The sequence below is a fragment of the Natrix helvetica genome, assembly GCF_964273705.1.
Source record: "Natrix helvetica genome assembly, chromosome: 6".
Lineage (NCBI taxonomy): Eukaryota > Metazoa > Chordata > Lepidosauria > Squamata > Natricidae > Natrix > Natrix helvetica.
In genome coordinates this window covers 82,178,673-82,204,902 of record NC_138553.1, presented here as the reverse complement: position 1 = coordinate 82,204,902, position 26,230 = coordinate 82,178,673, and the positions used below count along the sequence as shown (strand labels likewise).

Genomic DNA, 26,230 nt, shown 5'->3' with positions numbered 1-26,230 from the left:
TCCAAATTGAGATTCTTGGCAATCTGGCTCACATTTATGACAGTTGCAGTGACCCGAGGCCATGTGACACCCTCTTTTGCGACCTTCTGACAAGCAAAGTCAACAGGGAAGCCAGACTCACTTAATGACCGGGTTATTAATTTACCCACTGCAGTGATTCGCTTAACAAATGCGGGAAGAAAAATCGTAAAACTCCCTTAACAAATTTCTCACTTAACAACATGCATTTGGGGCTCGATTGTGGTCATAAGTTGAGGACTGCCTGCCAATTGCAATGGCAACCTCTGGAGAGGTTTCATGATGTCCTTGAACATCTATATCAAATGTTTGATAGATGGCATTTTGCACCCGCAAGATTGGCCAACATGTATAAAGGTAGATCTGTTAAATGTTGGAACTGCAATCAACCGTTGGGTTCATACTATCATATGTGGTGGAGTTGCCCAAAAGCTTAAAAATATTGGATGAAAATACATACTTGGTTGGGAAAAAAATGATAAAGCAGCATATAGACTTGAAACCAGAGACATTTTAGTTGGGCATCCTACTGGAAAAATATGATAAAAAGACTAATTATCTGGTTTTAAGTATACTAACTTCAGCCAGAATTGCATTTGCACAATAATGGAAAAACGATGAGATAATGTCAGATGGGAAATAAAAAAAAAAACATTGGACAGACTAACATTTATTTGGAGGGACATGGTAGCTCAGTGGCTAAGACGCTGAACTTGTCAATCAGAAAGGTCGGCAGTTTGGCAGTTCAAATCCCTAGTGCCGCATAATGGGGTGAGCTCCTGTTACTTGTCCCAGCTTCTGCCAACATAGCAGTTTGAAAGCACGGAAAAAATGCAAGTAGATAAATAGGAACCACCTTTGGTGGGAAGGTAACAGCGTTCTGTGCGTCTTTGGCATTTAGTCATGCCGGCCACATGACCACGGAGACGTCTTCAGACAGCGCTGGCATCTTTGGCTTTGAAACGGAGATGAGCACCGCCCTCTAGAGTTGGGAATGACTAGCACATGTGTGTGAGGGAAAGCTTTTTAACGCTTATTATTAAGGATAAAAAAAGAGATTGAATATTTGGTGACGTGGGATGTGTTTTATCAATGATTAGACAATAGAAACAGATGTTAGAAAGGAGGAGATATAAAAAGAGGAAATGTTATTGTGGAGAGAATAAAAAGATGATGAAATTATGTGTTATTGCTACTATACTGTTATATAGTTATATTATTAATATTATTGTGATGAATATAACGACAAATACGTGGATTATGACTGTTCAAATAACTATACCCAGATCGCACACTGTTTGACGGAAATGGAAAATAATATAAATAAAACAAACAAAACTTAAATGTTTAGGATGTCCTTGGAAACATGGGAAGTTCACCGATTTTATCTGCTGGAATATTTTTGTAGACATTCATTTTTCTGTTTTTTTTAAATAGATTGCCACTGTTTTTTTTTTAATGTTAAATGCCAACCAGAATCCGGTAGAGCCAAATTAATTCATTCGAATTCCAAATTCTGCTTTTTCTGTTACTTATTTGGGATCCTTCTTGCTGCACGCACAAACCGCAATGAGGAATCCCAGGAACATCACGGAGCCAAGGGTTATGAGCACAATTTGGACAATGTTCAGCAACTTGATCTTGTTGGTCACTTTCGATCGGAAAAGTTCTGCTTTCTCATCATCGATAACAGCCGTCTGGAGAAAGCGAGGGAAAAAATTCAGCATCATTCCAGGAGAAGACTACTTCCTCAATACAATCGGAATAGGAATAGAATAGAATAGATTGCAGAATAAAATGCAGAATAGAATAGAATAAAAGAGTTGGAAGGGACCTTGGAGGTCTTCTAGTCCAACCCCCTGCCTAGGCAGGAAACCCTATACCATTCCAGACAAATGGCTATCCAGCATCTTCTTAAAGACTTCCAGTGTTGGGGCATTCACAACTTCTGGAGGCAACTTCTGTTCCACTGATTAATTGTTCTAACTGTCAGGAAGTTTCTCCTCAGTTCTAAGTTGCTTCTCCCCTTGATTAGTTTCCACCCATTGCTTCTTGTTCTACCCTCAGGTGCCTTGGAGAATAGTTTGACTCCCTCTTCTTTGTGGCAACCCCTGAGATATTGGAAGACTGCTATCCTGTCTCCCCTAGTCCTTCTTTCTATTAAACTAGACATACCCAGTTCCTGCAACCGTTCTTCATATGTTTTAGTCTCCAATCCCCTAATCATCTTTGTTGCTCTTCTCTTCACTCTTTCTAGAGTCTCCACATCTTTTTTTACATCGTGGCAACCAGAACTGAATGCAGGATTCCAAGTGTGGCCTTACCAAGGGATTGTAAAGTGGTATTAACCCTTCACGTGATCTTGATTCTATCCCTCTGTTGATGCAGCCTAGAACTGTGTTGGCTTTTTTGGCAGCTGCTGCACACGGCTGGCTCCTATTTAAATGGTTGCCCACTAGGACTCCAAGATCCCTTTCACAGTTACTACTATTGGGCAAGGTACCACATATACTGAACCTCTGCATTTTATTTTCCTTGCCTAAATGTAGAACCTTACTCTTTTCACCATTGAATTTCATTTTGTTAGATAGTGCCCAATGTTCAAGTGTGTCAAGATCCTTTTGTGTCTTAAGCCTGTCTTCTGGAGTGTTGGCTATTCCTGCCAGCTTGGTGTCATCTGCTGATCATATATAGATGACCATATAAAACAGAGGTGTCAAACTCAAGGCCCAAGGGCAGTGGTGGGTTTAAAAATTTTTTAGAACTTCTTATGTAGGTATGGCCTCTTTTGTTGGAGTGGCTTGCCAGCCATGTGACCGGATGGGAGTGGCTTGCCAGCCATGTGACTGGATGGGAGTAGCTTGCCAGCCATGTGACTCGCTGGGCGTTGCCAACTTGTAAACTGTGGTGAAACTCACTTAACAACGCTCTTGCTTAGCAACCAAAACGTTGGCTCAGAAACTCCGGCATTTGAAGCACGCAAGACTTAAAGCTGTCAAGTTACAAGACCCTCGCACCTCTAACCCTTTAGAAAAAAAAAACCCAGTGGTGTTCAAACTTGACAGCTTTAAGACTTGTGGAATTTAACTCCTAGAATTCACTCTTCTCACTCTTCATCTTGATGATGTGCGGACGGGCGGGGGGAGGGAGCTGGAACCGGTTCTAAACAGCACGGTAGATTTATGGAACCTCTTCTACAGAAGATGTTAGAACCGGCAGGAACCCACCCCTTCCCAAGGGGCAGATTTGGCCCTCGGGGTGCTTAGATGTGGCCCGTAGGGACAACCTGGAAACAGTGAAGGACCCACCCATGGCCCGCGGTGCCTCTGCCAGTGTGCGACCCTCCCGAGCTCCCTTTTCACTAGCAGAGGGTTGCGGGAAGCTGGCGCAGCCAAAAACGTAACTCGGGAGCCCATTTTCACTGGCACAGGTACCCCTACCCAAGTGATATTGAACTGGCCATACCCCCCCCTGGCCTCTCCCAAGGTCAAACACAACCCTGATGTTGCCCTCACTGAAATCATGTTTGACACCCCTGATATAGAATCTTCTTTCTGGACGTTCCCCGTTTTTAGTTGGTTCAATCCGCGGTGATCCCAGGTTGATCAAAGATTGGTCAAGCCTACAAGGAAGGATGGCAGCAATTGAGAAATAAGCCTACTAACCTCATTCAACCACAAAACAGGAAAGTAAAAAGGATGCTTGATGTTTTTTAGTGCTCTGCAGGAAATAAAAGTAAGGAAAAAAAGCGACATTAGAACATTAGTTTAGGCCTGCTGTCTTCTGAGAGAAATGTTTTATAGATGCCATTTGCCCTAAGCGAGATTGCTCAAAATGTACCCAAATCTATCCCCCAAATGTTGGAGATGTAGCCACAAGTCTGGAACATTCCATCATATGTGGTCGAAGTGCCCCCATCACAAGGAAATACTGGTGTAAAATTCAGAAGTGGTTGGCAGAAATTACAGAGCAAAAGATAGAATTGAAACCGGAAGCGTTCTTATTAGGAATATTAAATCCTCAATACATAATATTGCACATACTCACTGCAGCTAGGATTGCCTTCACACAAAACTGGAAACCAATCAATACACCCGCACCTGAACAAACAATCCACTTTTTCCCAATAGAAAAGAATAACCCCCAAGACTTACGTGATATCTGAGTTTGGTTTCACCGATAAATTAATCTGCAGCCTTTTGGCAAAGCGCAAGGTGAATCCTGTGGTCTAAAAGAAAACAAAAACAGTGGATATTGTGGGTGGGTGGTTAATATTTAAATGCTAGCGGCATTGAAGAGAAAAAAATAATGCATTCAGATGCTGAGCTTGGAAAGGTTTTACCAGCATTGGACAAGCCTGACCCTCAATAGCCAGGAAGCCTGTCAGAGTTTTGGCAGTCTAATTAGTATTATGAAATAAATCCAGGAGCAAAACGCAGCCCACAGCACACACAGCTTTTATACAATTAATAGTGGTTTATATACAAATATATACAGACATATACATAGTAGATAAATTCCTTACCATTCAGCTGCAGACACAAGGAGAGAAATGAGATACACGATGAGAGAGAAACCCCCTCTAGTGGCCACCTATATATAAACACCTCTTAAAAAGGTAAACGACTTTACTTTTACCTAGAGTCTTGAAGAGGCGATATCATATATTGCTGAATCATTCTCATTGCATCAGCTTACAGTTTACAGCATACAACCTTACATCAGCTGGCAGCTCTTAAATCCTCATTACCTGACAAAGCCATAGCCATCTTGCTTGTTTCAAAGGTTTTCTTGCAATTAATTTAAACCGGATTTTCATCCATTTTGAAATTGACGTTTGCTTTTAAGGTCACTGCTAACTTTTGAAACGTGCTTAGAATCATCATCCTCTTTTAACGACCCCATAATCTCTTGCGGGATGGAGTCTGGGCAATTGAATGGAGCTTGAGTGTTTACTGCCCGGCTGCCCTTTGTGTTGCCAATGTGGAGTTTTATTCAGCAGATATATTCTCATTGTGCCCAGATCGAGAAATATCTGCCTCTACCTCGGATCGAACTCACAACATCCTGATTGTGAGGCGAGAGCTCCACCTCTAGGCCTCCACACCGCTCTTTTAATGTGCTTAGAAAAAGCAGCAAAATTACAACTCACAAACCCTTCTTGAAGTACAGGCTGATGGGCCCTTGGAAAATCTACATCCCACCTGCAGACCAAATGAACTACTAGGAGAAAATACAATAATACAATACAATAGTAGAGTTGGAAGGGACCTTGGAGGTCTTCTAGTCCAACCCCCTGCTTAGGCAGGAAACCCTATACCGTTTCAGACAAATAGTTATCCAACATCTTCTTAAAGACTTCCAGTGTTGGGGCATTTACAACTTCTGGAGGCAACTTCTGTTCCACTGATTAATTCTTCTAAATGTCAGGAAATTTCTCCTTAGTTCTAAGTTGCTTCTCTCCTTGGTTAGTTTCCACCCATTGCTTCTTGTTCTACCCTCAGGTGCCTTGGAGAATAGTTTGCCTCCCTCTTCTTTGTGGCAACCCCTGAGATATTGGAAGACTGCTATCCTGTCTCCCCTGGTCCTTCTTTTCATTCAACTAGACATACCCAGTTCCTGCAACCGTTCTTCATATGTTTTAGTCTCCAGTCCCCTAATCATCTTTGTTGCTCTTCTCTGCACTCTTTCTAGAGTCTCCACATCTTTTCTACATCGTGGCGACCAAAACATCCCACTTCATTGAACAAACTCCAAAATTAACTTCAAGGGTCAAATTTCACGACAGAGAAGGCCTGGATGTGGATTTAATTTGCAGTCACTTACTGGTTCTACATCCAGAAAGGTTTTGTGTTCTTCCACATCTGGCTTCAATCCATCAACAAAATTAAAAAGTTCCTTACTCGCATGTAGGAAATGGGGCAATGAGATGTAGACTGGTTTACCTATGGAAATAAAGTGAAAAATGAAGACAGTTGACAAGTTGGATTGTGAAGTTCCATTCTAGAAGCAAAGATCATGGAGATGATCCTTGGGACGGTAGCAAACCATTGTTGAACTTATTCCCCAAGTACAAGCTCTAGTAAGCTTGGTAGATTGGACATCATCTAAATCAAAACTTCAAACTGTGTTACTCACATTCAGGAAATGGTTGCAGTGGACCTGCAGTTGCAGTGAACTACAGCTATGTCACAATAACTGGAAGTGAAAGTCATAAGGAATAGAATCCTTACATAGAATAACAGAGTTGTAAGGGACCTTGGAGGTCTTCTAGTCCAACCCCCTGCTTAGGCAGGAAACTCTACACCACTTCAGACAAAAGGTTATCCAACATCTTCTTGAAAACTTCCAGTGTTGGAACATTCACAACTTCCGGAGGCAAGTTGTTCCACTGATTAATTGTTCTCACTGTCAAGAAATTTCTCCTTAGTTCTAAGTTGCTTCTCTCCTTAATCAGTTTCCGCCCATTGCTTCTTGTCCTGCCCTCAGGTGCTTTGGAGAATAGCTTGACTCCCTCTTCTTTGGGGCAGTCCCTCAAATATTGGAACACTGCTATCATGTCTCCTCTAGTTCTTTTTTTCATCAAACTAGACCTACCCAGTTCCTGCAACCATTCTTCGTATGTTTCAGCCTCCAGTCCCCTAATCCTCTTTCTTGTTCTTCTCTGCACTCTTTCTAGAGTCTCCACATCTTTTCTACATCCAAAACTGGATGCTGTATTCCAGGTGTGGCCTTACCAAGACATTATAAAGTGTTATTAACCCTTCACGTGATCTTGATTCTATCCCTCTGTTGATGCAGCCTAGAACTGTGTTGGCTTTTTTGGCAGCTGCTGCACACGGCTGGCTCCTATTTAAATGGTTGTCCACTAGGACTGCAAGATCCTTCTCACAGTTACTACTATTGAGCAAGGTACCACCTATACTGTACCTGTGCATTTCATTTTTGTTGCCTAAATGTAGAACCTTACCCTTTTCACCATTGAATTTCATTTTATTAGATAGTGCCCAATGTTCAAGTGTGTCAAGATCCTTCTGTATCTTAAGCCTGTCTTCTGGAGTGTTGGCTATTCCTGCCAGCTTGGTGTCATCTGCAAATCATCAACAACCACTCCAGAGGTTTTTAAAGAAGAGTTAATGATTTATCATTTGCTGCATTGATATGACCAGTGGGTTTTGCGAGAGAGTCTGTCAGTCTACACTCCATCCTCTTTCGCTTCACTGCATGGATTCTTAATTTTACAGCCCAGATTTCAATTGCTAATGCGCTCAGCATTTCTTGAATATATAATTTCTCCACACAGGAAACATGGGCTCTTTCTTTTTTTAACGAGGGCCGGGCTACACAAATGGCAGTGGTAACCAACTTGCATTTTGGATCACTGTGGAGCAAAAGATAGCCTAGCCTATCAGAGATACATTTTGATCCTTTGCATCAGCTCTGAAGGTCCATAGGTGGCCATGTTGGGTGTGGATAGAAACAGAAGAGTTCAGAAGTCAACTGACTGCACATGCAATCCAAAAAGTTTGAAGTTTTGATTTTGATGCAGCCAACAGTCACAAATAGTATAGCCAAGATAGGGCTCACTCTGTCAAGATCCAGCTGGATCTTGAGCCTGTCTTCTAGGGTGTTAGCTATTCCTGCCAACTTAGCATCTTCTGCAAATTTGATGAGTTCCCTCTCTATTCCCTCACCTAAGTCATTTATGAAGATATTGAAGAGTACCGGGCCTAAGATGGAATCTTGTGGTACCCCATTGCTTACTTCCCTCTATGTAGACGTAGACCCATTGAGGACTACTCATTGAGTATGGTTTGTCGGCCAGTTATGAGTCCATCTGGAGGTGATGCAATCTATCCCACTTTTTTCTTGCTTACCAAGAAGTCAGCTGTGGTCTACTTTGTCGAATGCCTTGCTGAAGTCCAAGTATAAGATTCCAGCTTCTGATACAATTCCAGTTTGATTTAACTCCATCCCACCCTTCCACCTTTTCTTCTGTTACCTTCTTTGCAGGAGCTGATACCCAGAATTCCATCTAATGTGCAGTTCTGACTCAGCTCCATGTCAGTGCAGAAGCAACCGTTGTCAGGATTGGTAACGGGTGACCCAAAAGCCAACGGAGGGATAACAAAGCGATAAAGCGGAATGTCTTTCACTGTCTTCTCGCTATCAAATGTTGCAGAGATTGACCTGTTTCGTAAAAAGAAAAATCATGAGTCGTGATCATATGCCATGATAAAAAAGTGATGCACCAATCAGTCATACAGGTCATTTTTATTTATTTATTTTATTAATCTAATTTATATGCTGCACCCTCTCCACCAAGGGACTCGGGGCGGTGTACAATTTACATGGTTGTCCCAAAAATGTTTTTCCCCAAAAAAATCTCAACTGGACTTTGTTGCTCCTTGAGATGTTTTGCTTCTCATCCAAGAAGAAGTTCTACAGAATTCTAGAACTGTCAGGTTTTCTTAGATGAGAAGGGAAACATCTTTAAAGAAAAATAAGGAAGTCCAGATGCCTCTTGGAAAAAAACACTTTTGGGAATGACTGTGAATATAGACAGTGACGTGCAGTCAGGCGAGGCAAGTGAGGCACAGCCTCACTGCTCTCATCATGAAAAGAAAAGAAAAATGTAAAAGGAAAAAGCTGAGCTAGTTGCTGCCTCACCGTGGATGACTCTGCTTAACTGTTAAAAAAAGCCTCTAAAAAAGCGCCCTCTACTATGAGGCAGGAGAACTGCATGCTTCCTCTAGTCTGACTTTAGGCCTTTTATGATCACTCCAGCAGAGTTAAGCAAGGGTTAAAAGCCTAAAAATTCCTGACGTAGGTGAGGACACGCAGTTCCCCTGCCTCATAGTAGAGGGCGCTTTTTTAGAGGCCTTTTTTAAACAGTTAAGCAGAGTCATCCATGGAAGCCAGGCAAAGAGCAATGCTGTAGCACACACACTTTCCCCCAGCCTCTTTCTTTTGGAAGGCTCGGATCGGCTCCCCTCTGGCTTCTCTGCCTCTCCTCTCACCCCAGCCTGCTAGCAGGAGATGAGTGGGTGGGCTTTGTTGCGTTCCAGGCATTTCCCACCCAGACAGCAGGCTGCATTTGCAATGGTGGAGGTGTTTGGGGAAGGCAGCAGGGGAATGGGGGGGATGGCAGAGGAGCTGCTTTCAAGCCACTGGAAAAGATATCCAATCCAACTTTTGTGTGTGTGTGTGTGTGTGTGTGTGTGTGTGTGTGTGTTTGAGAGTGAGTGAAAGAGGGAAGGGGGTAGGAGAGATAGTCCAATCCAACTTGTGTGTGTGTGTGTGTGTGTGAGAGAGAGAGAGAGAGAGGGGGGGGAGGAAAGGCGAGAGGGAGGAAGGAGGGGAAGGGAGAAGAAAAAGAAAATGAAAAAAGGAAACTTATTTCGCAAAGGAGAAAAACAAATGCTGTCGCTTTAAATCAGAACTGAGCATGCCTGGCTGTGGAATTCTGGGAGTTGAAGTCCACAAGTCTAAAAATATTTGAAACCCACCACTGGGTCAGTGCCTCACCAGCCATAAACCTCACCGCACGTCACTGTCTATAGACATCATTATTTGAGGAGGCAGAAGTTCTAAAAAGCCATATTAAAAGCAAATAGTGTGTCTGTGTGTGTGGGGGGGGGGGGGATTGCATGAGTTTGTTGAGAATCAGTGCCAGCTCTGGTTGGCTGTGTGGTTGATCTGGATTCTACCCACCCCGACAGCAAACAGCACCAGTTTGACTGGAGCAACACAAAAATCATTGGTCACGCCACCACCTGCCATGCACATCCGTTCATCGAAGACTGGCACTCCACAAGCAATTCCATCAACAGTCATATCGACCTACAACCAGCCTACAAACCCCTCAGAATCCAAATCAGCCAAAGAGAGATGGCACCGACCCTCTACCAACTCATGCAGTTTCACCCCACTGTTCTGACCTCGGCTTCCTAAGACAGTAAAAATCACACGCTTAGTCCCCCAAATCCTCTTTTATTTCAACGGCTGTGAATTGTGTTCCTTCACAGCCCGCAATGAGTCCCCAAATAGTTTGTAATGAGTTCGACAGTAATCTGCCAAAGTCTTTCGGGATAAGGCTGATAAGCACCCACCTTTATCTCCCTTGAAACGCTGCCAAAGACCTCATTGCCAATTAACTTTGCAAGGCCAAATGGAGCACAGAGTCAAAACGGAGCTTCAGAATTTAAACCGACCAGCATGAACACAGTTGTTTCCTGCAAAGGCTCATGTGCCTTTGCTCCTCCTTTATGCCCTAAGGGAGGGGCCAATCTCCTCCAAGCCTTACTCCTGAGTCAGCCCTTTTGTCTTAACTGTTCTTCCTTCTGGTAGCTCTGCGCATGCGCACACTGGGAACAGGCTCCCCCTGTTCCTCTGTCTCACTGGTGTCTGACTCCAGAGGCTGCAGAGGCAGCACATAACTCCCAGATGGCCTTGTCCCCTTCTCTGTCTCCAACACAGAACCTTCATCTGAGCCTTCTCCAGACTCCAGAACTGGCCCATGTTCCTCCCCAACCTCCTCACTGTCCGACTCTACTATCAGCTCTGCAGGCCCCTGGTGGACCACAACAACTACATGTATTTCTGAATCAAAGGAATCCCCCCCCCCCTCTTTGTTCAAGACCATTTACCTGCAAATATCTGAGGAAAAGAAATGGAGCACTTCACTCTTTTTGATGAAAGGGTGGAACGAAGCCGCATCTGTGAGTTACAATCAGAACATCTTGTGAATTTTGAGCCTTGCGGCTCATACAAAAATCCTGCATCTGAATTCAAAGTAAAAGATAAAGTTGACAACCACATAAATAGAACTAGATATTAAAGTTTCTTGACCATGTGGAACAGGGCAAGGATTAATTACTCTGTCTGCTTCACCAAGCTAAAACAAAGGAACCAGGATATTGATACAAATACTCCCTATTGCGACAATTGAGTAAGTTGAATGAATGTCCTGTCACAGTAGGGGAGAAGGTGTACGAGGCCTACATGACACAGGAAAGAGGTCTATGTGACACAGGAAGACAGTGTACTTTGGGTTGATCGATATTCTGGTTAAATAGTATAAAAGTGTGTAAACGACTGCCCTTCGGGGTTCAGATTTTGCTTAAGCTATCACTGCTGAACCTTGCGCAATAAACCTTTCCCTTTGACAAAGAGCTGGTCTGGTCTCATTTCTGCAACATGGTTTTGAAACTGCAGTTGGGTTGGCTTGATACGCTGTTCATCCTACTCAACTGTTCTGTTTGGATTAGGAGGAGCCAAAGCAGAATGTTCAGAATTTAAGAAATGAAGAATATTTTCTCCTTTTTACAACATGGAGGTCAACACTTTTCTGGAGTTTACACATCCTGAAGGCAAATTTGGACTTATAAAGAGCTTCAAGGTGGAAGCCTATTTATCAAGCATTAAGCCATGGCTTAGGGAGCTGCCCAAGATTGTGAAGTTTCTTTTAACCTTAACAATGAATACTTTAAAAAAAAATTAAGTTGTTTTCATTTTTTTTCCAATATAAACATACATATTTTATGAACTGCACATTGACTGGCTCAACTCTTTTTCAAACCATAATAAACAATAATCATATAAATAAATATGTATACTTCAAATCTTCCAACTTCTGCAATATTGGTCTCTTTCCACAATCCTTCATCATTCTTCTCACAATTCATTTAAACATAAATAGAATTTCTTTACGCCCTATATTCATTATCCCCAGCTAAGTAATATCCTTTGATATTTTAAAAATTACTCATTATTCCATCATAGTTCAATGTTTTGAATGTGTAGGGTTACTAATGACGCCAAATGTTAACAATATTTAATCAATCCCTGGAGTGATGAAAATTGATGGAGCAAGAGAACAAAATAGTGCCTTTTTTAAAAAAAAAGTGGCAAGTTAGGAAACATAATAGTTGTCAAAGCAATATACTAACAGTGAACAAGCTTAGTATTCCTCGGGTAGATGTTCTCTCTCTAAAGTTTGGCAGAGGTGGGCTGCAGACGGTTTGGATTGGTTCAGGGGAATTGGTAGTTCTGACTAGAGGTTGGCCCCGCCCACCCATTGCAGTGCCATCCCATCCTACAAAAGTGTGTTTTTGATGCTGCGTGCATGCACATTTTTGCGGGCTCACATTTCTGATTCTGGGTGAACCTCTGGTGTTGTATGGTTGTTTTTGGTCCCCATTTAGAAAACCTTGTTAGGTGTCCTTAACGCTTTTGCTGGAAGCCCCGATGAGACCAAATGAAGACATTTGAATGGTGAAGTCACCACGCAAATCCCATCCATATGTATTTGTGTCGTGGCCCTCCAGCAGCCAGCAGAGCTGGCAGCAGATTCGGACAGTGAGGAGGTTGGGGAGGAACCTGGGCCAGTCCTGGAGTCTGGGGAAGGCTCTGATGAGGGCTCTGTATCAGAAGTAGACAGGGGGCCAGGGCCGTCCAACAGTTATCAGCTGCTTTCAGAGTCGGAGATCAGAGGGGTGGAAGTACAGTTGGAGCCTGTTCCCAGTGTGTGCATGCGCAGAGTTGCCAGACAAAAGGAACAGCTGAAGAACAGGGGTCGACTTGGGAGTAAGGCCACAGGTGGACGATGAATGTCCCCTCCCATATGCAATAAAAGAGGAGCGACAGGGGAGTGGAGTTTGCAGGAGACAATTAGTTTGCTTAATTGGTTCGTGACTCTCCGAGAATCCTTGCCAGGTTTTGCAGATATCAGCCTGGCATCTCTCCAAGCCAGATAAGATCTGTGACTATAAATCCTCCCTTGAAAGACTTTGCTGGATGTGGATGAGCAGAATTCACAGTCAATTAATAAAAGGGGTGTTTGGTCGGGACCAGGAGTTTGCTCCATGCTCTTGGGAAGCCTCGGTCAGAACAACGTAGACTCCAGGAACGTACACAAAACACAACATTTGTCCCCTTTCTAGATCCTTAAAGTTTCTTAATCATTTAGCCAGCTAGAAATTACTTATGTGAAGACTCATAAATGTGTATCTTAGCTCACTTGCTTCTCCTCCTCTTTTTTTTTCCTTTGGGATCTTATCTTACCAAGTAGACGTTAGTTCCAACCTTGCATAGGTTTTAAGGCATGGCAAAATGTGTGCTGTGTGTTGTTCCCAGAAGTAAATATTCAATGTATTCCATTGACGCACTCACCGGTGCCATTCACCATACCACAATAACTTTCCCAGTATTCAACAGTCCTTAGAAAAGAAAAGAAAAAAATATGCAGTTCAGAGGATGCCATCCATGTAGTTTTCTTAGCTGAACATTTGTCTTCTGAATCTAAGGAAAGTGTGGGAATTCAAGGAAAGGGTGCATATTCTGTTGTCAAGGTCTTTTATAATCACACTAGCTGATAATCCAGCATTGACCAAGTATTTATTTATAGGGGGGGAGGGGAATTGTCCGGACCAAATGTAATTTCTGATGTTGGATTTTCCCCCTTACCAGAGGGAGCCCCCTTGTGGAGGACTGTGAAACCATTACCATGGCAACTCCAGTGCGCTGTACAGTAGAAGCCATTTTACGGCAGTACAGTAGATGCCATTTTAAAGCACAATAGGCTGTATCTTAACAGAACACCCCCGGGGTGGTGTCTTACCCCAAGAGCATTTCTTACCTCCAGAGAGTAAGTCACCTGTGTACCAAGTTTCGTTGAAATTGCTCCAGGCATTCCACATTCCAGAGTTATGCTGTGTATGTATGTATGCATGTGTGTGTGTATATGTGTGTATGTGTACATACAAACACACACACACACACATATATACACACACACACACATGCATACAAGGAGTTGGGAAAAAATAAGCATTTATGTTAGGATACAAGGTGTAAAGAGAATAAACAGCCTCCTGGAAAAGACAATATCAGGATAGTATTTGTATAGCATACATAAATCTGACTGACTAATGTTACATGACTCTCTTAAGTGGATTGGATGCTAAAACATATGAAGAACGGTTGCAGGAACTGGGTATGTCTAGTTTAAGGAAAAGAAGGACTAGGGGAGACATGATAGCAGTCTTCCAATATCTCAGGGGTTGCCACAAAGAAGAGGGAGTCAAACTATTCTCCAAGGCACCTGAGGACAGAACAAGAAGCAATGGGTGGGAACTAATCAAGGAGAGAAGCAACTTAGAACTAAGGAGAAATTTCACAAAACAAACACCTCACTAAACTGAACTGTTGTAAAGTTTGAAAAAAAAAAGTGAACAAATACAGCCGCATCTTCCCGAATGTGGTATACCTGTTATTTTTATAACTGTGTATAGTTCCCACCTTCCTTATGTCATCTTTCCCGCTGTAAATTCGGTAAGGACCATCAAATGTTCCATTGTACTTGAAAGAAAGAGAGAGAACAGGAAGTTTTTTTTTTTTCACCCTGTTTTATCAAGAGGAACTTTTTAGTCAAAAATCTGCTGTCCAAAATCTAAATTAGGTCTAAAGTTCTTAATTTTCTGTTTGTAGCAGGTGCTTTCACCCCTGTGCCTTGGACATGGAGATCTTAACTTTGGAAGTTGGACTGGGGTGGCAAACCAATGGCACGCTTGCCCCAGGAGACTTCTCTGCAGGCATGCGACCCCTTGCCCAGCTCAGCTTCACCGCATCTCCCACTGGCCAGCTCTCTGCTGCACATGTGGATACACAGATGCATGCAGTCGGTGGGGCATGCGTGTGAGGAAGTCATGCACACATGCGCAGGGGGAAGGATTGTGGGTGTGGGTACAATGGAGGACAAAAAGGTTAGCTCCCACTGAAGTAGGGGTTGCAGAAAAATGGAATATTCAAAACCCAATTCTTTCACTTCCAAAATAATCCTGGTAAATTTAGCTCCCAGGGGAAAAAAGTGGAAAAACAAAATTCAAACACCCATAAAAGACACTTTTTGCAGACCCAAAAATAACTTGTCTGCTGTGAAGTGACTCAAGTCACTTCACAGTATCAAGCTGGTGCCTTATATGGACACGTCAGAATTTAATTTTTATTTTTTTCCGCCTATAAGGTAGATTTTTCCAGTTTGTTTCCCCCCATCCAACCGGGATCCAGGACTGACCCTTCTAGATCACCTCTAGTCAGATAGACTGCTATTACCTCATGAAAGGAAACAAGGTAAGAAAATTACTTTATTTACCCCTATCAAAACCAAATCTGTTGCTATGACCTTCATGGAAGCAATTGATACCAGCAATGCCTTTGTATCTACAATAAAAATCTGCTGACTTTTGATCAGTCAGGCTAAGATGGAAATTATTGTTCTAATTTCAATGTTGTGAACCTTCTGAATTTTAAGGAAGTATTTATTACGCTGTTTTCCTGAAAATAAGACCTCCCTGGATAACAAGCCCCATCGGACTTTTGAGGGCATGCGCTAAAATAAGCCCTCCCTGAGAATATTGCAACCCAGCAGCAGCCATGAGGTGACCATGCTCGCCGCCTCCTGCACCCCAAAAATAATAAGACCTCCCCGAAAATAAGGCCAAGTCTTATTTTCGGGGAAACACAGTATATAGAAAAGCACAGATGTCTTTCTTAGAGTCGTTAATTTTCCCTTTGAGTTTATACTTACAGGATAGAATACACCAACGACTTTATTAATGGTTGGAACTGGAATTAATTTCAGGAAAGGATCTTCATAGCCCCAAAGTATTTCTTTTATGGTTCTAGTTTGGAGAAATTTTGATTTTGATAGTTGTATGAACGCATTCAGCAAATGAGCTAGATTCGGATACAAAACAGGGGCAGTCTACGGGAAACACAAATATGTTAACCAACTTTTGAAACTGAGATGAAAACAGATGAAAACAGAACATTTTCTAGTTTCAATGCTTAATACGTGCTAAAGAAATGGATATATGTCAATGCAACAGACAAGCATCACAGTTAAGTAATCAATATTTTTCCAGTTAAGTACCGCATATTTCAGACTATAAGATGCACTGGAGTATAAGACGCGCCATGATTTTGAAGAGGTAAATTTAAAAAAAAACATTTTTGCACTCTGCAGGCCTCCCAAACCCTCTGCAGGCCTTGGTTTTTGCAACAAAAAAGGGGGACATGCAGAGCTTTGGGAGGCTTGTAGAGTGCTCCTGGGGGCTTGTCCCCCCCCCAAAAAAAACAAGCAAAAAATGGCCCATTATTTTGGCAAAAAGAGGCTTTGGGAGGCTTGTAGAGTGCTTCCCAAACCCTCTGCACATCGATTTTTGCAAAGGGGGTGGGGTTTTGGTAGGCCAAAAATGATGTATTCAGTGTATAAGATGCACCCAGATTTTCACCCTCTTTTGGGGGGGGAAAAGGTGCATCTTATAGTCCCAAAAAGACAGTAGTCAGTACTTTTGTGTATCTTCACCATCATTTCTGACTGATACTTACACAGGAGATAGAAGATAAAATCAATTTTAAAAGTTTCTGGGAATAAAATAATAATTTCTGGTAAAAAATCAGAAGGCGGGAAAGAAAACACCAATAATAATGAAAGCCAGAAAGGTCGGCAGTTTGGCGGTTCGAACCCCTAGCGCCGCGTAAGGGAGTGAGCTCCCGTTCCTTGTCCCAGCTTCTGCCAACTAGCAGTTCAAAAGCACGTAAAAAATACAAGTAGAAAAATAGGGACCACCTTTGGTGGGAAAGTAACAGCCTTCCCTGCGCCTTCGGCATTTAGTCATGCCAGCCACATGACCACGGAGACATCTTCAGACAGCGCTGGCTCTTCAGCTTTGAAATAGAGATGACTGCCCTCTAGAGTCAGGAACAACTAGCACATATGTGCGAGGGGAACCTTTACCTTTACCTGTAATATCACTTTGACTGATAGATAATATTTCCATCATTTTGATGAAAAGTTAAGATAAAGATAGAATACTAAAAGAATTAGACAGATACGATTTCCCAATTTTGCTGAGCTACCTATCCTAGTCCCCTTTACTATTAACAAATTAACAACTATTAACTATTAACAACAGGTGGTAACGCTGTATTTATGGATTGCCCAATTCATTCATCCCCACCCCCCACCCCCAAAAAAAAGAATAAGAGAGAAGATCATTGCAGAATATGGAGAATACCCAAGTTCTAATTTTGCATTGATTTATTATTACAATACTCAGATGAATCTTATGAGAGAGTTTGCTTACCACAACAGCCAGGTTGACAGTGGTAATCTTGTCACTTTCCAACCCGTAAGACATATTAGGTTGAAAAAGAGCAATATTTGGCAGCGAGTAAGACAGAGTAGCATCATCATGTTCGGTGATGTTTTCTTTGGGCTTATATCGCATCCTTGAGGAAAAAGAGATGTTACTTCAGTCATTCAATGCCGGCCAAATCAGAAAAAAAAAAATAGAATTGCCACTCTCTTTGCCCGAAGATGAATGGATATTTGGCCATCCAATACTTTGCTTTCTTTTCCTGTCTTTCATCTCTACTACACACATACATACAACATGCGCACATCAATACAAATCATATGGTAAGGCCACACTTGGAATACTGCATCCAGTTTTGCTCATGATGTGATAAAAGATGTTGAGGCTCTAGAAAGAGTGCAGAGAAGAGCAACAAAGAGGATTAGGGGCAGTGATGGGAGTCAATTTTTTTTTACTACCGGTTCTGTAGGCGTGGCTTGTTGGGCGTGGCATGGCTTGGTGGGCGTGGCAAGGGAAGGATACTGCAAAAAACCCATTCTCTCCCCACCCCACTAACCTGCTTCCCAGCTCTATTCTCCTGTTCAGGGCAAAAAAAGAAGATCAGCTGGGAGGCAGCAGGGGCGGGGCCAGCCTATTTGCCATTTCTCCAAACTACTCAAAATTTCTGCTACCAGTTCTCCAGAACCTGTCAGAACTGGCTGAATACCAGCACTGACTAGAGGACTGGAGGCTAAAACATGAAGAATGGTTGCTGGGACTGGGTATGTTAGTTCGATGAAAAGAAGGACTAGGGGAGACATGATAGCAGTCTTCCAATATCTCAGGAGTTGCCACAAAGAAGAGGGAGTCAAACTATTCTCCAAGGCACCTGAGGGCAGGACAAGAAGCAATGGGTGGAAACTAATCAAGTTGAGAAGCAACTAAGAACTGAGGAGGAATTTCCTGACAGTCAGAACAATTAATCAGTGGAACAGAAGTTGCCTCCAGAAGTTGTGAATGCCCCAACACTGGAAGTCTTTAAGAAGAGGTTGGATAGCCATTTGTCTGAAGTGGTGTAGGGTTTCCTGCCTAGGAAGGGGGTTGGACTAGAAGACCTCTGAGGTCCCTTCCAACTCTGTTATTCTATTCTATTCTATTCCAAATTCTATTCCAGTTGACATTTGGAAAAAGCACCTTTAGGACAACCACGATCTGGCTGACTGAAAATATCCATACATACACAAAGCTGAGGTACACCACAATCTGTTCTCCAGAAGACAAAAATGGGGCATCAGATTTTGTTTGTCCTTTTAGAAAATCTTCATTCCTGAAAGACGTGGTCAATGTCTTCCATAAATGTGTTCAAAGAATTATGTCTATTCTATCTTGGCTCCTTGCATGCAAAGAATAGTAGGTCGAACTCTTCCACCTGTGCTCTCTAATCCCATGTCTTCATGACATCCTCAGGTCTTCACCTACCTGTAAGTGTAAGGACCTTTCTGCTTAAGGATTGGATTAGAACCGTTCTTCATCACCTCCTCTGGGTTCTGGACATCAAAGAACCAAAACTGTCGGTAGATGGGACTCCCTGGAACGACCCAATTCTCATAGGCAGTTGTGCCCTTTTCGATGACAGCTTCCTGCAAGGAATAAGAGCAAGCAGGATACATAAAGATATCTCACTTAGACTTATATACCACTTCACAATGCTTTACAGGTCGCTCTAAGTGGTTTACAGAGTCAGCCTCTTGCCCCCAACAATCTGGGTCCTCATTTTACCCGCCTCAAAAGGATGGAAGGCTGAGTCAACCTTGAGCCAGTCAGGATCAAACTGATGGCTGTGAGCAGTGAGTTAGTCAACCTTGAGCCGGTCAGGATTGAACTGATGGTTGTGAGCAATGAGTTAGCTTGCAATACTGCAGTCCAACCACTGTGCCATGATCGTTCTTAGCAATAGCACTTAGACTTACCATATATACCATTTCCACTGAGCTACGCTGGTGCAGTGGTTAGAGTGCAGTACTGCAGGCTACTTCTGCTGACTGCCTGCTGACTGCAATTTGGCAGTTCACCAGGGTCAAGGTTGACTCAGCCTTCCATCCTTCGGAGGTGGGTAAAATGAGGACCCAGATTGTTGGGGGCAAAAGGCTGACTCGCTTAGGCTGACTGTAAACCGCTTAGAGAGGGCTGTAAAGCACTGGGAAGCTGGATATAAGTCTAAGTGCTATTGCTATTGCTTCACAGTGCTTTTACAGCCCTCTCTAAGCGGTTTTGCAAAGTCAACTTATTTCCCCCAGCAATCTGGGTCCTCATTTTACCAACCTCAGAAGGACGGAAGGCTGAGTCAACCTTCAGCTGTTCAGGATCAAACTCCTGGCAGTGGGCAGAGTCAACTTGCCATGCTGCATTCTAACCATGTTGCTATTAACCATAAGTGTGTTTTAGGGGTTCAAAATCCTATATTTATATATATTGCTTTGTACAGTTCTTTTAATTCTATTTTTAACCTCCTCCATTCCAACTGTACATATTCAATTTTTATTGTATTTTGATATATTTTGCATGGACTGTACACCGCTCCGAGTCCCTTTTTGGGAGAGGGGGCGGTCTAGAAGCATGAATAATAATAAATAAATTCATATTTTTTTTCTAAGCGTTTGTTGCATTGCACTGGCCACCTGTCCCTGTCCCATGGACTTTGCAACTATTGGCATAAAAATTAAAATATGCTGATGGTTATTGAGAAAAGTTATATCTGCACTTGCTAAAACTCAACATTGACTTGTTGGCACATAATCAATCATTGATCAATGCCATCGTTCTCTCTTCCCCTTACAATACCATAGCCTTAGATAGTATTATCTCTCCAATCACTTCTTGCAACAGCAAATGTTCTTAAATCAGAGATAGTGTCCTTCCATATGTTGTTTTATCAGAACTTATGAGAGTTGAACTTCAACCTTTATAAGGAAGATAGTTGGATGCGATTATCTGCAATTGGATAATAATCCAAAGGAAATCATTTTAGAAGATGATTTATGAACTGCTTGACTTCTCTTAGGCTGATTTTGCTAAGTAGTTAGCAAGACGTTTAAGGAGATGATATTCTCATTACCCAAAAATGAAAGCGACTTTAATTATTATTCAGAAATCAACAAGCTAAGAATCCTCCCAAGTTTTTCTTCACAACAAACAAGAACCAGACATAGAATAGAATAATGAAGAAGAATAGAGAATAGAATAGAATAGAATGGAATGGAATGGAATGGAATAGATTAGAATAGAATCTTGGATAAGAAGCAAAATGTCTTCAAAATGAAAAAAAACAAGAAAGGTCCAGTTGCCTCATGAAAAAGCACCTTTGGGACAACCTTACCTGGGTGACTGAGAATCTCTTCAGACCCTTAGCTATACAATTTGGGATGAACACCTTTGGAATGGTGTGGGAGTAGGAATGGATTTCCAGAGGGGAAAAAAACTCCAGACTACAAGAACCATTTGCACCACCCAGTTGATCCTGAGGACACAGACAAACCTCCAAGTGCCCTCAAAGACCCTCTAAAAGGGTGCAAATGACCAGCTGTATGCGAGGAATAGAAATCCTTCCATTCCCCACCATCCTGTCAGAGCTGAAGAAGCTTCTTGGATGAGAAGCAAAACATTTTCAAAGGAAAAAACAAGGAAGTCCAGTTGCCTCCTGAAAAACCACCTTTGGGACTCAGAACTTACGGATTTTAATAAAAGCGTGTCCACGTTGTATTTCCACAGGTGTGGAAATAACTGGTGAGAACTTCTGATCCAGAAAGGTGATCGTTATTGACCAAACACAGTTGGATGACAACTGATATAATTCGCAAGATAAAGACAATAAAGATAAAGCCTTATCATAGCAAATTATGCTCAGCTGTCAACATTTACTGAACTCTGCTCTTGGCGTGCCCACTCCTTCTTTTTGGGCAGTTTCAGACGGATCTTTCTTTCTGAAGAATTGTGCAAGAAAATGCCAGGAAAATCTGAGGGACCCTTTACCTCCCTTTTCCTTGACACAATGATGCTGGTATAGAAAAGAACTGGTTTTCTTTTCTTTCTCTTTCTCTTTCTCCCTTCCTGTTTTCTGTCTTTCTTGTTTAGAAAAAGAAAAAAGAAGGCCAGTTCCTGACTCAGTTGCATTTAGGGCAATGTTGAAGGCGTAAAACCCTCACATGCAACAATGATGATACAGCTAGTAGACTATACAGAGAGGAGGAGGAGGAGGAGAAGAAGAGGAGGAGGAAAAGGAGGAGGAGGAGGAGAGGAGGAGGAGGAGGAGAAAAAGAAGAGGAGGAAGAAGAAGAGAAGGAGGAGGAAGAGCAAGAGGGAGAAGAAGAAGAAGAAGAAGAAGAAGAAGAAGAAGAAGAAGAAGAAGAAGAAGAAGAAGAAGAAGAAGAAGACTTGTGTATTAATATTACATTCTGTGCATGGATTTGATCTCAGATTTAACTATTAAATTTATTTCTTTCTCAAAGCCGGACTCATTTTTCTCGGGCTGTTATTCCTGCACTCTGCCTGCTCTTCATCTCTGTTTGTTTGCACAGAATATCAGGGCCCATCTTGCTAAGCAAGAGAGACATAGACCAGGAAGAGAGAAAGAAAAGAAAGGGGATAAAAAAACTCCCACTATTCTCTTTTTTGAAACTTAGCTACAAAAGTAAGGAGAAAATTTGTTGATATTCACAAGTCCTATTCCTGCGGAGCTTTTGAAACTCAAATGAATTGCTCCTTGAATAGATGTCTTCTGAGAAGCCAAGATGTTGGCAAGAAAGTGACAGTGTGGGTCTCCACCATTTCCTAGGAAACTAAGAAGCCATGCCAGGAGACACGTTGGCGCTTGCCATCCAGATCCTATCTTCAAAACAAGGAGTTGAAAAAGGGAGCCTCACCATCACTGAAGGTTGAACTGGCAAGCAATGCAATTTCATGAAAACAAGAGCTGAGACTCGGGCTCAGAACTTGAGGCTTTAAGCATGGATTCAAGATGACGCGAGATTTTCTCAGGAAGCAAGGGGAGGGGAATCCAGAAAGTGACTGAGATTGGAGAAGAGATTGAAAACGGCTGCTTAAATAATGACTCAGGTGAGGACAATCAATGGTTGTTGCAAGGAAAGTTCAGAAAATCCCTAGGCCCCAACCTGACACCGCCAGCTCTTTGAAATCTAGAAAGCTGCTCAGTTATTTCTCCAGAATAAATTGTGGTAACAACAAATATGTTGGAATACATGTTAGAATGCATTTTGCATTGCAGCAACTACAGAATTATTGAGCCAGTAGATGTCAGTGTTTAGTGTGCACCTATGTTTATAATCTATGGTTTCTTTATGTTCTGATGAGAGTTTCCAGTTTCCTGTTACAGCAGGGGCCAGCAACTTGCAACTCTGGAGCCGCATGTGGCCCTTTCATCCCTCTCCTGCAGTACCCTGTTGCCAATCAGCTCCACAATTGATAGGGCTTTTGGTTAGGACAGGTAGAGGAAAAAGGATGCTGCACTAGGAGGAGACTCTATGGTGAGGGAACCAGACTTCCAGTTGGCTCCAGAATTGAACGGGAGGCTTCTGGTTAGGACTTTTGTGGCTCTTTGAGTGTTTAAGGTTGCTGACCCCTGTGTTACAGTATTATAGTTGGGCAGTAAAGCACATGGTGACTGTGCTCTTTATTTGATCTGTGGTGTTTTATATAATGCAGGATTTCTAAGGAAATCAGAAGCCTCCCTGAAAAGAAACACACGTTAGCAGCTTGGTTGCCATATGAGCAAAATACTTGCAGGATAACGCAACATCCTAGTGGTCTAACTCAGATTAGGCAAGAGAAGGACACCAGTTAAACCAGAAGCAACTTAGTTTACTTTTTGATGAAGCTCTTGATAGGCATCAATGCTGGAGCTCCCCATAAAAAATTATATCCTAAAAGATTATCAGCAGCTAAAGTTACTGTTTTATTACATGCTGGATTTGGGCCAAGAGAATGCCTGTAGCATTCTCAGCTGTGTCTTAAAAAATACAATACATTTTAGAATTTTAAGGTTGTGAAGGCATACACATCACATCATGCTTAGTAGATATGTACAAATGTTCCCAATACCGTATAAAGAAAACTTATATAAATGTTGTATGGGTGGCATCTCCCACCTGAGAGAATAGCTAAAATGTTTAGAAATTTAGTACCAAATTGTTGGAAATGTGATTTTGAATCAGGCACATACTACCATATGTGGTGGCTGTGCCCAAAATCAAAAGGATATTGGTGAAAAATTCAAAGGTGGCTGATAGAGATAACCGAAGAGGAAATAGAATTCAAACCAGGACTATTTCTTTTGGGAATTATAAACGATAAATATAACAAGGTGGTAATGTACTTAATAATACATATTACTATGGCAGCAAGAATGGTCTTTGCCCAAAACTGGAAAAACACAGAAATTCCACAAGAAGAGGAAGTAATTAGGAAAATTCTGATTTGTGCTGAAATGGATAAATAGATGTGAGAATTGAAGAATAAAGACGAATCAGAATATTATAAGATCTGGGACAAATGTTATCGATGGTTGGAACAAAAAAGGAAAGACCCCAAATAAGCCATGACTAAGATTTATAGAATGGAGATTAGAATTGGAATTTCTGGGGAACTATTTTAAATTTAATTCTTTGGGGTATTTTTAGGGGTCGGTTTTTTTTAAAAAAATATTGTATTTTAAATGCTTTACTTGAATGTACAGTTTTTATAACCTCCTCCATGTAAGCATTTAGTTATTTAAGTATTTAAATATTTAAGTATTTGTTTATTTATCTATTTTTATGTATTCCATCGACTGTACACCGCCCCGAGTCCCTTTTGAGAGAGGGGGCGGTCTAGAAATATGAATAAAAGTAAAGTAAAAGTAAAAGAATTATGTATGAAATCATAACAGTGAAAATGTATAAGATAAAAACAAAGCCACATGGTTGGAAATACGATATTTTTGTATTTGTAAATGCTGAATAGACCAAATGTAAATGAGCATGGGGGTTATAATATTTAACTTTGTATCTTAGTATGTATAGCAAAATCTTCCCCAGGTTGGTTACACTGTCCAATGTTTTAATTTGTGCTCAATAAAAAAAACTTTAAAAATAAAAGAAATCTACAAATGTTCCAAGCTCAAATCAGCTCTTTTGCAGCTAAAAATTAAACTCTTTATTGTTCTGGAGTTTTATCTTGAGTTCTGGATGAAATTGCCATATTTCTTTCTATGTTGTTTTGAGTGTCTTGATCAATTGCAATTGATTGCTTAGAACATACAAGGTTGTGAGGGACCTTGAAGGTCTTCTAGACCAACCCCCTATTTGAGCAGGACAGCCTATACCATTCCGGACAAATCATTGTCCAATCTCTTCTTAAAAACTTCCAGTGTTGGAGCATTCAAAACTTCTGGAGGCAAATCATTCCACTGATTAATTGTTCTCACTATCAGGACATTTCTAATTGGCTCTAGGTTGCTTCTCTCCTTGATTAGTTTCCATCCATTGTGTCTTGTCCTGCCTTCGGGTGCTTTGGAAAATAGGTTGACCCCCCTCTTCTTCGTGGCAGCGCCTGAGATATTGGAACACTGCTATCCTGTAGTGTCTACTCCTTCCTTTCATTAAATTAGACATAATGCCTAATTCTGCTCTCCCCGGCTGCAAATGGATGGTCAAAGACCATCTCAACACCTCACTTATTCGTTTACTTTTCATCCAAACCCCCCCCCCCAAAAAAAAGTCCCCCCTCCATTTGGAGAATGAATCAGCCAGAAAATCAGCAGATGTTGCAGTTGAATAGCAGATAGATGGAGAAACAGTTACGGTTCCTGGTTGCAGCAGTGGTTGACATCGTAAGCAAAGGTTGAGAAGAAAGCATTGAAAATATAAAGAAAAATGCAGGAACTGGAGGCTGTTCTTACCTTTTCTACTGTGTCCCCAATGAGGTTATTTCCAACTGGGATTAAAATTCCCCCGAGGATGGCCAATGCTGCCCCAATGATGGCTCCCGTCAGCAAGCCACACTTCTGATTGCACCCCATGCTTCTTCACACCGTTGCAGGTCCCTGCAGCGGATCCTTCTGGTCCTTTGGCGTGCTGTTTTCTGAGGTTGGCTCAAAATATGCATCAGAGAGATCTATTCACGTTTTCCACAGAGGTTAAAGTACAAGTGTGAACGCTGAGTGGAAGATCGCAAACACCAAGAGTCAACGTAATTGAACCCCCGGCAAATTGAGATTGACAAAGCATTTTCGGTTTAATATCAGAGTTATTTTTTTCTTCTTTCTTATCAGTTGATTCAGAGGTAAAGATGAGTAAGCAATAATTTCAGACGGAATTGTCCCTCTCTTTCTAAAATAACTCCACGTTTTGATCCAGAAGCTGTGTGGGTGGTATGAATAGAACAGGACAGAATAGAATAGAAAATAGAAAATAGAAAATAATAGAAAATAGAAAATAATAGAAAATAATAGAAAATAATAGAAAATAAAAATAGAAAATAATAGAAAATAGAAAATAGAAAATAATAGAAAATAGAAAATAGAATAGAATAGAATAGATATTGGAATGAAGATAATAATAGAATAGAATAGATATTGGAATGAAGATAATAATAGAATAGGATAGGATAGGATATTGGAATGAAGATAAGAATAGAATAGAATAGAATAGAATAGAATGGAATGGAATAGAATAGAATAGGGTGGGGTGGGGTGGGATGGGATGGGATGGAATAGAATAGAATAGAATAGAATAGAATAGAATAGAATAACATAGTTGGAAGGGACCTTGGAGGTCTTCTAGTCCAACCCCCTGCTTAGGCAGGAAACCCTACATCACTTCAGACAAATGGTTATCTAACGTCTCTTTTAAAACTTCCAGTGTTGGAGCATTCACAACCTCTGGAGGCAAGTTGTTGACGGCCAATCCTAACTCATATTTTTTTTTCAGTGCAATTTTCAGAACAATTTACATTGAACAGCGCATGGGTGCGCACATTTCGAGTGGGTTGTGAACTGGCAGTCACGCCGGCAGCAACCC

General features: G+C 41.7%; 1 protein-coding gene across 1 annotated transcript; it reads right to left on the bottom strand.

Annotated features, from left to right (window-relative positions):
- Nucleotides 1-1,326: 1,326 nt before the first annotated feature.
- On the bottom strand, nt 1,327-19,226 carry LOC309394424 (platelet glycoprotein 4-like). The gene is made up of 12 exons (XM_081957565.1): nt 19,130-19,226; nt 18,639-18,799; nt 17,169-17,313; nt 15,608-15,784; nt 14,288-14,379; nt 13,192-13,238; nt 10,668-10,737; nt 8,021-8,208; nt 5,845-5,963; nt 4,173-4,246; nt 3,684-3,738; nt 1,327-1,715 (listed from the first exon to the last, which is right to left on the bottom strand). The coding sequence occupies exons 1-12, from the start codon at nt 19,139-19,141 to the stop codon at nt 1,551-1,553; spliced, it is 1,305 nt and encodes a 434-aa protein (XP_081813691.1). The 5' UTR covers nt 19,142-19,226; the 3' UTR covers nt 1,327-1,550.
- Between the last annotated feature and the right edge of the window lie 7,004 nt (nt 19,227-26,230).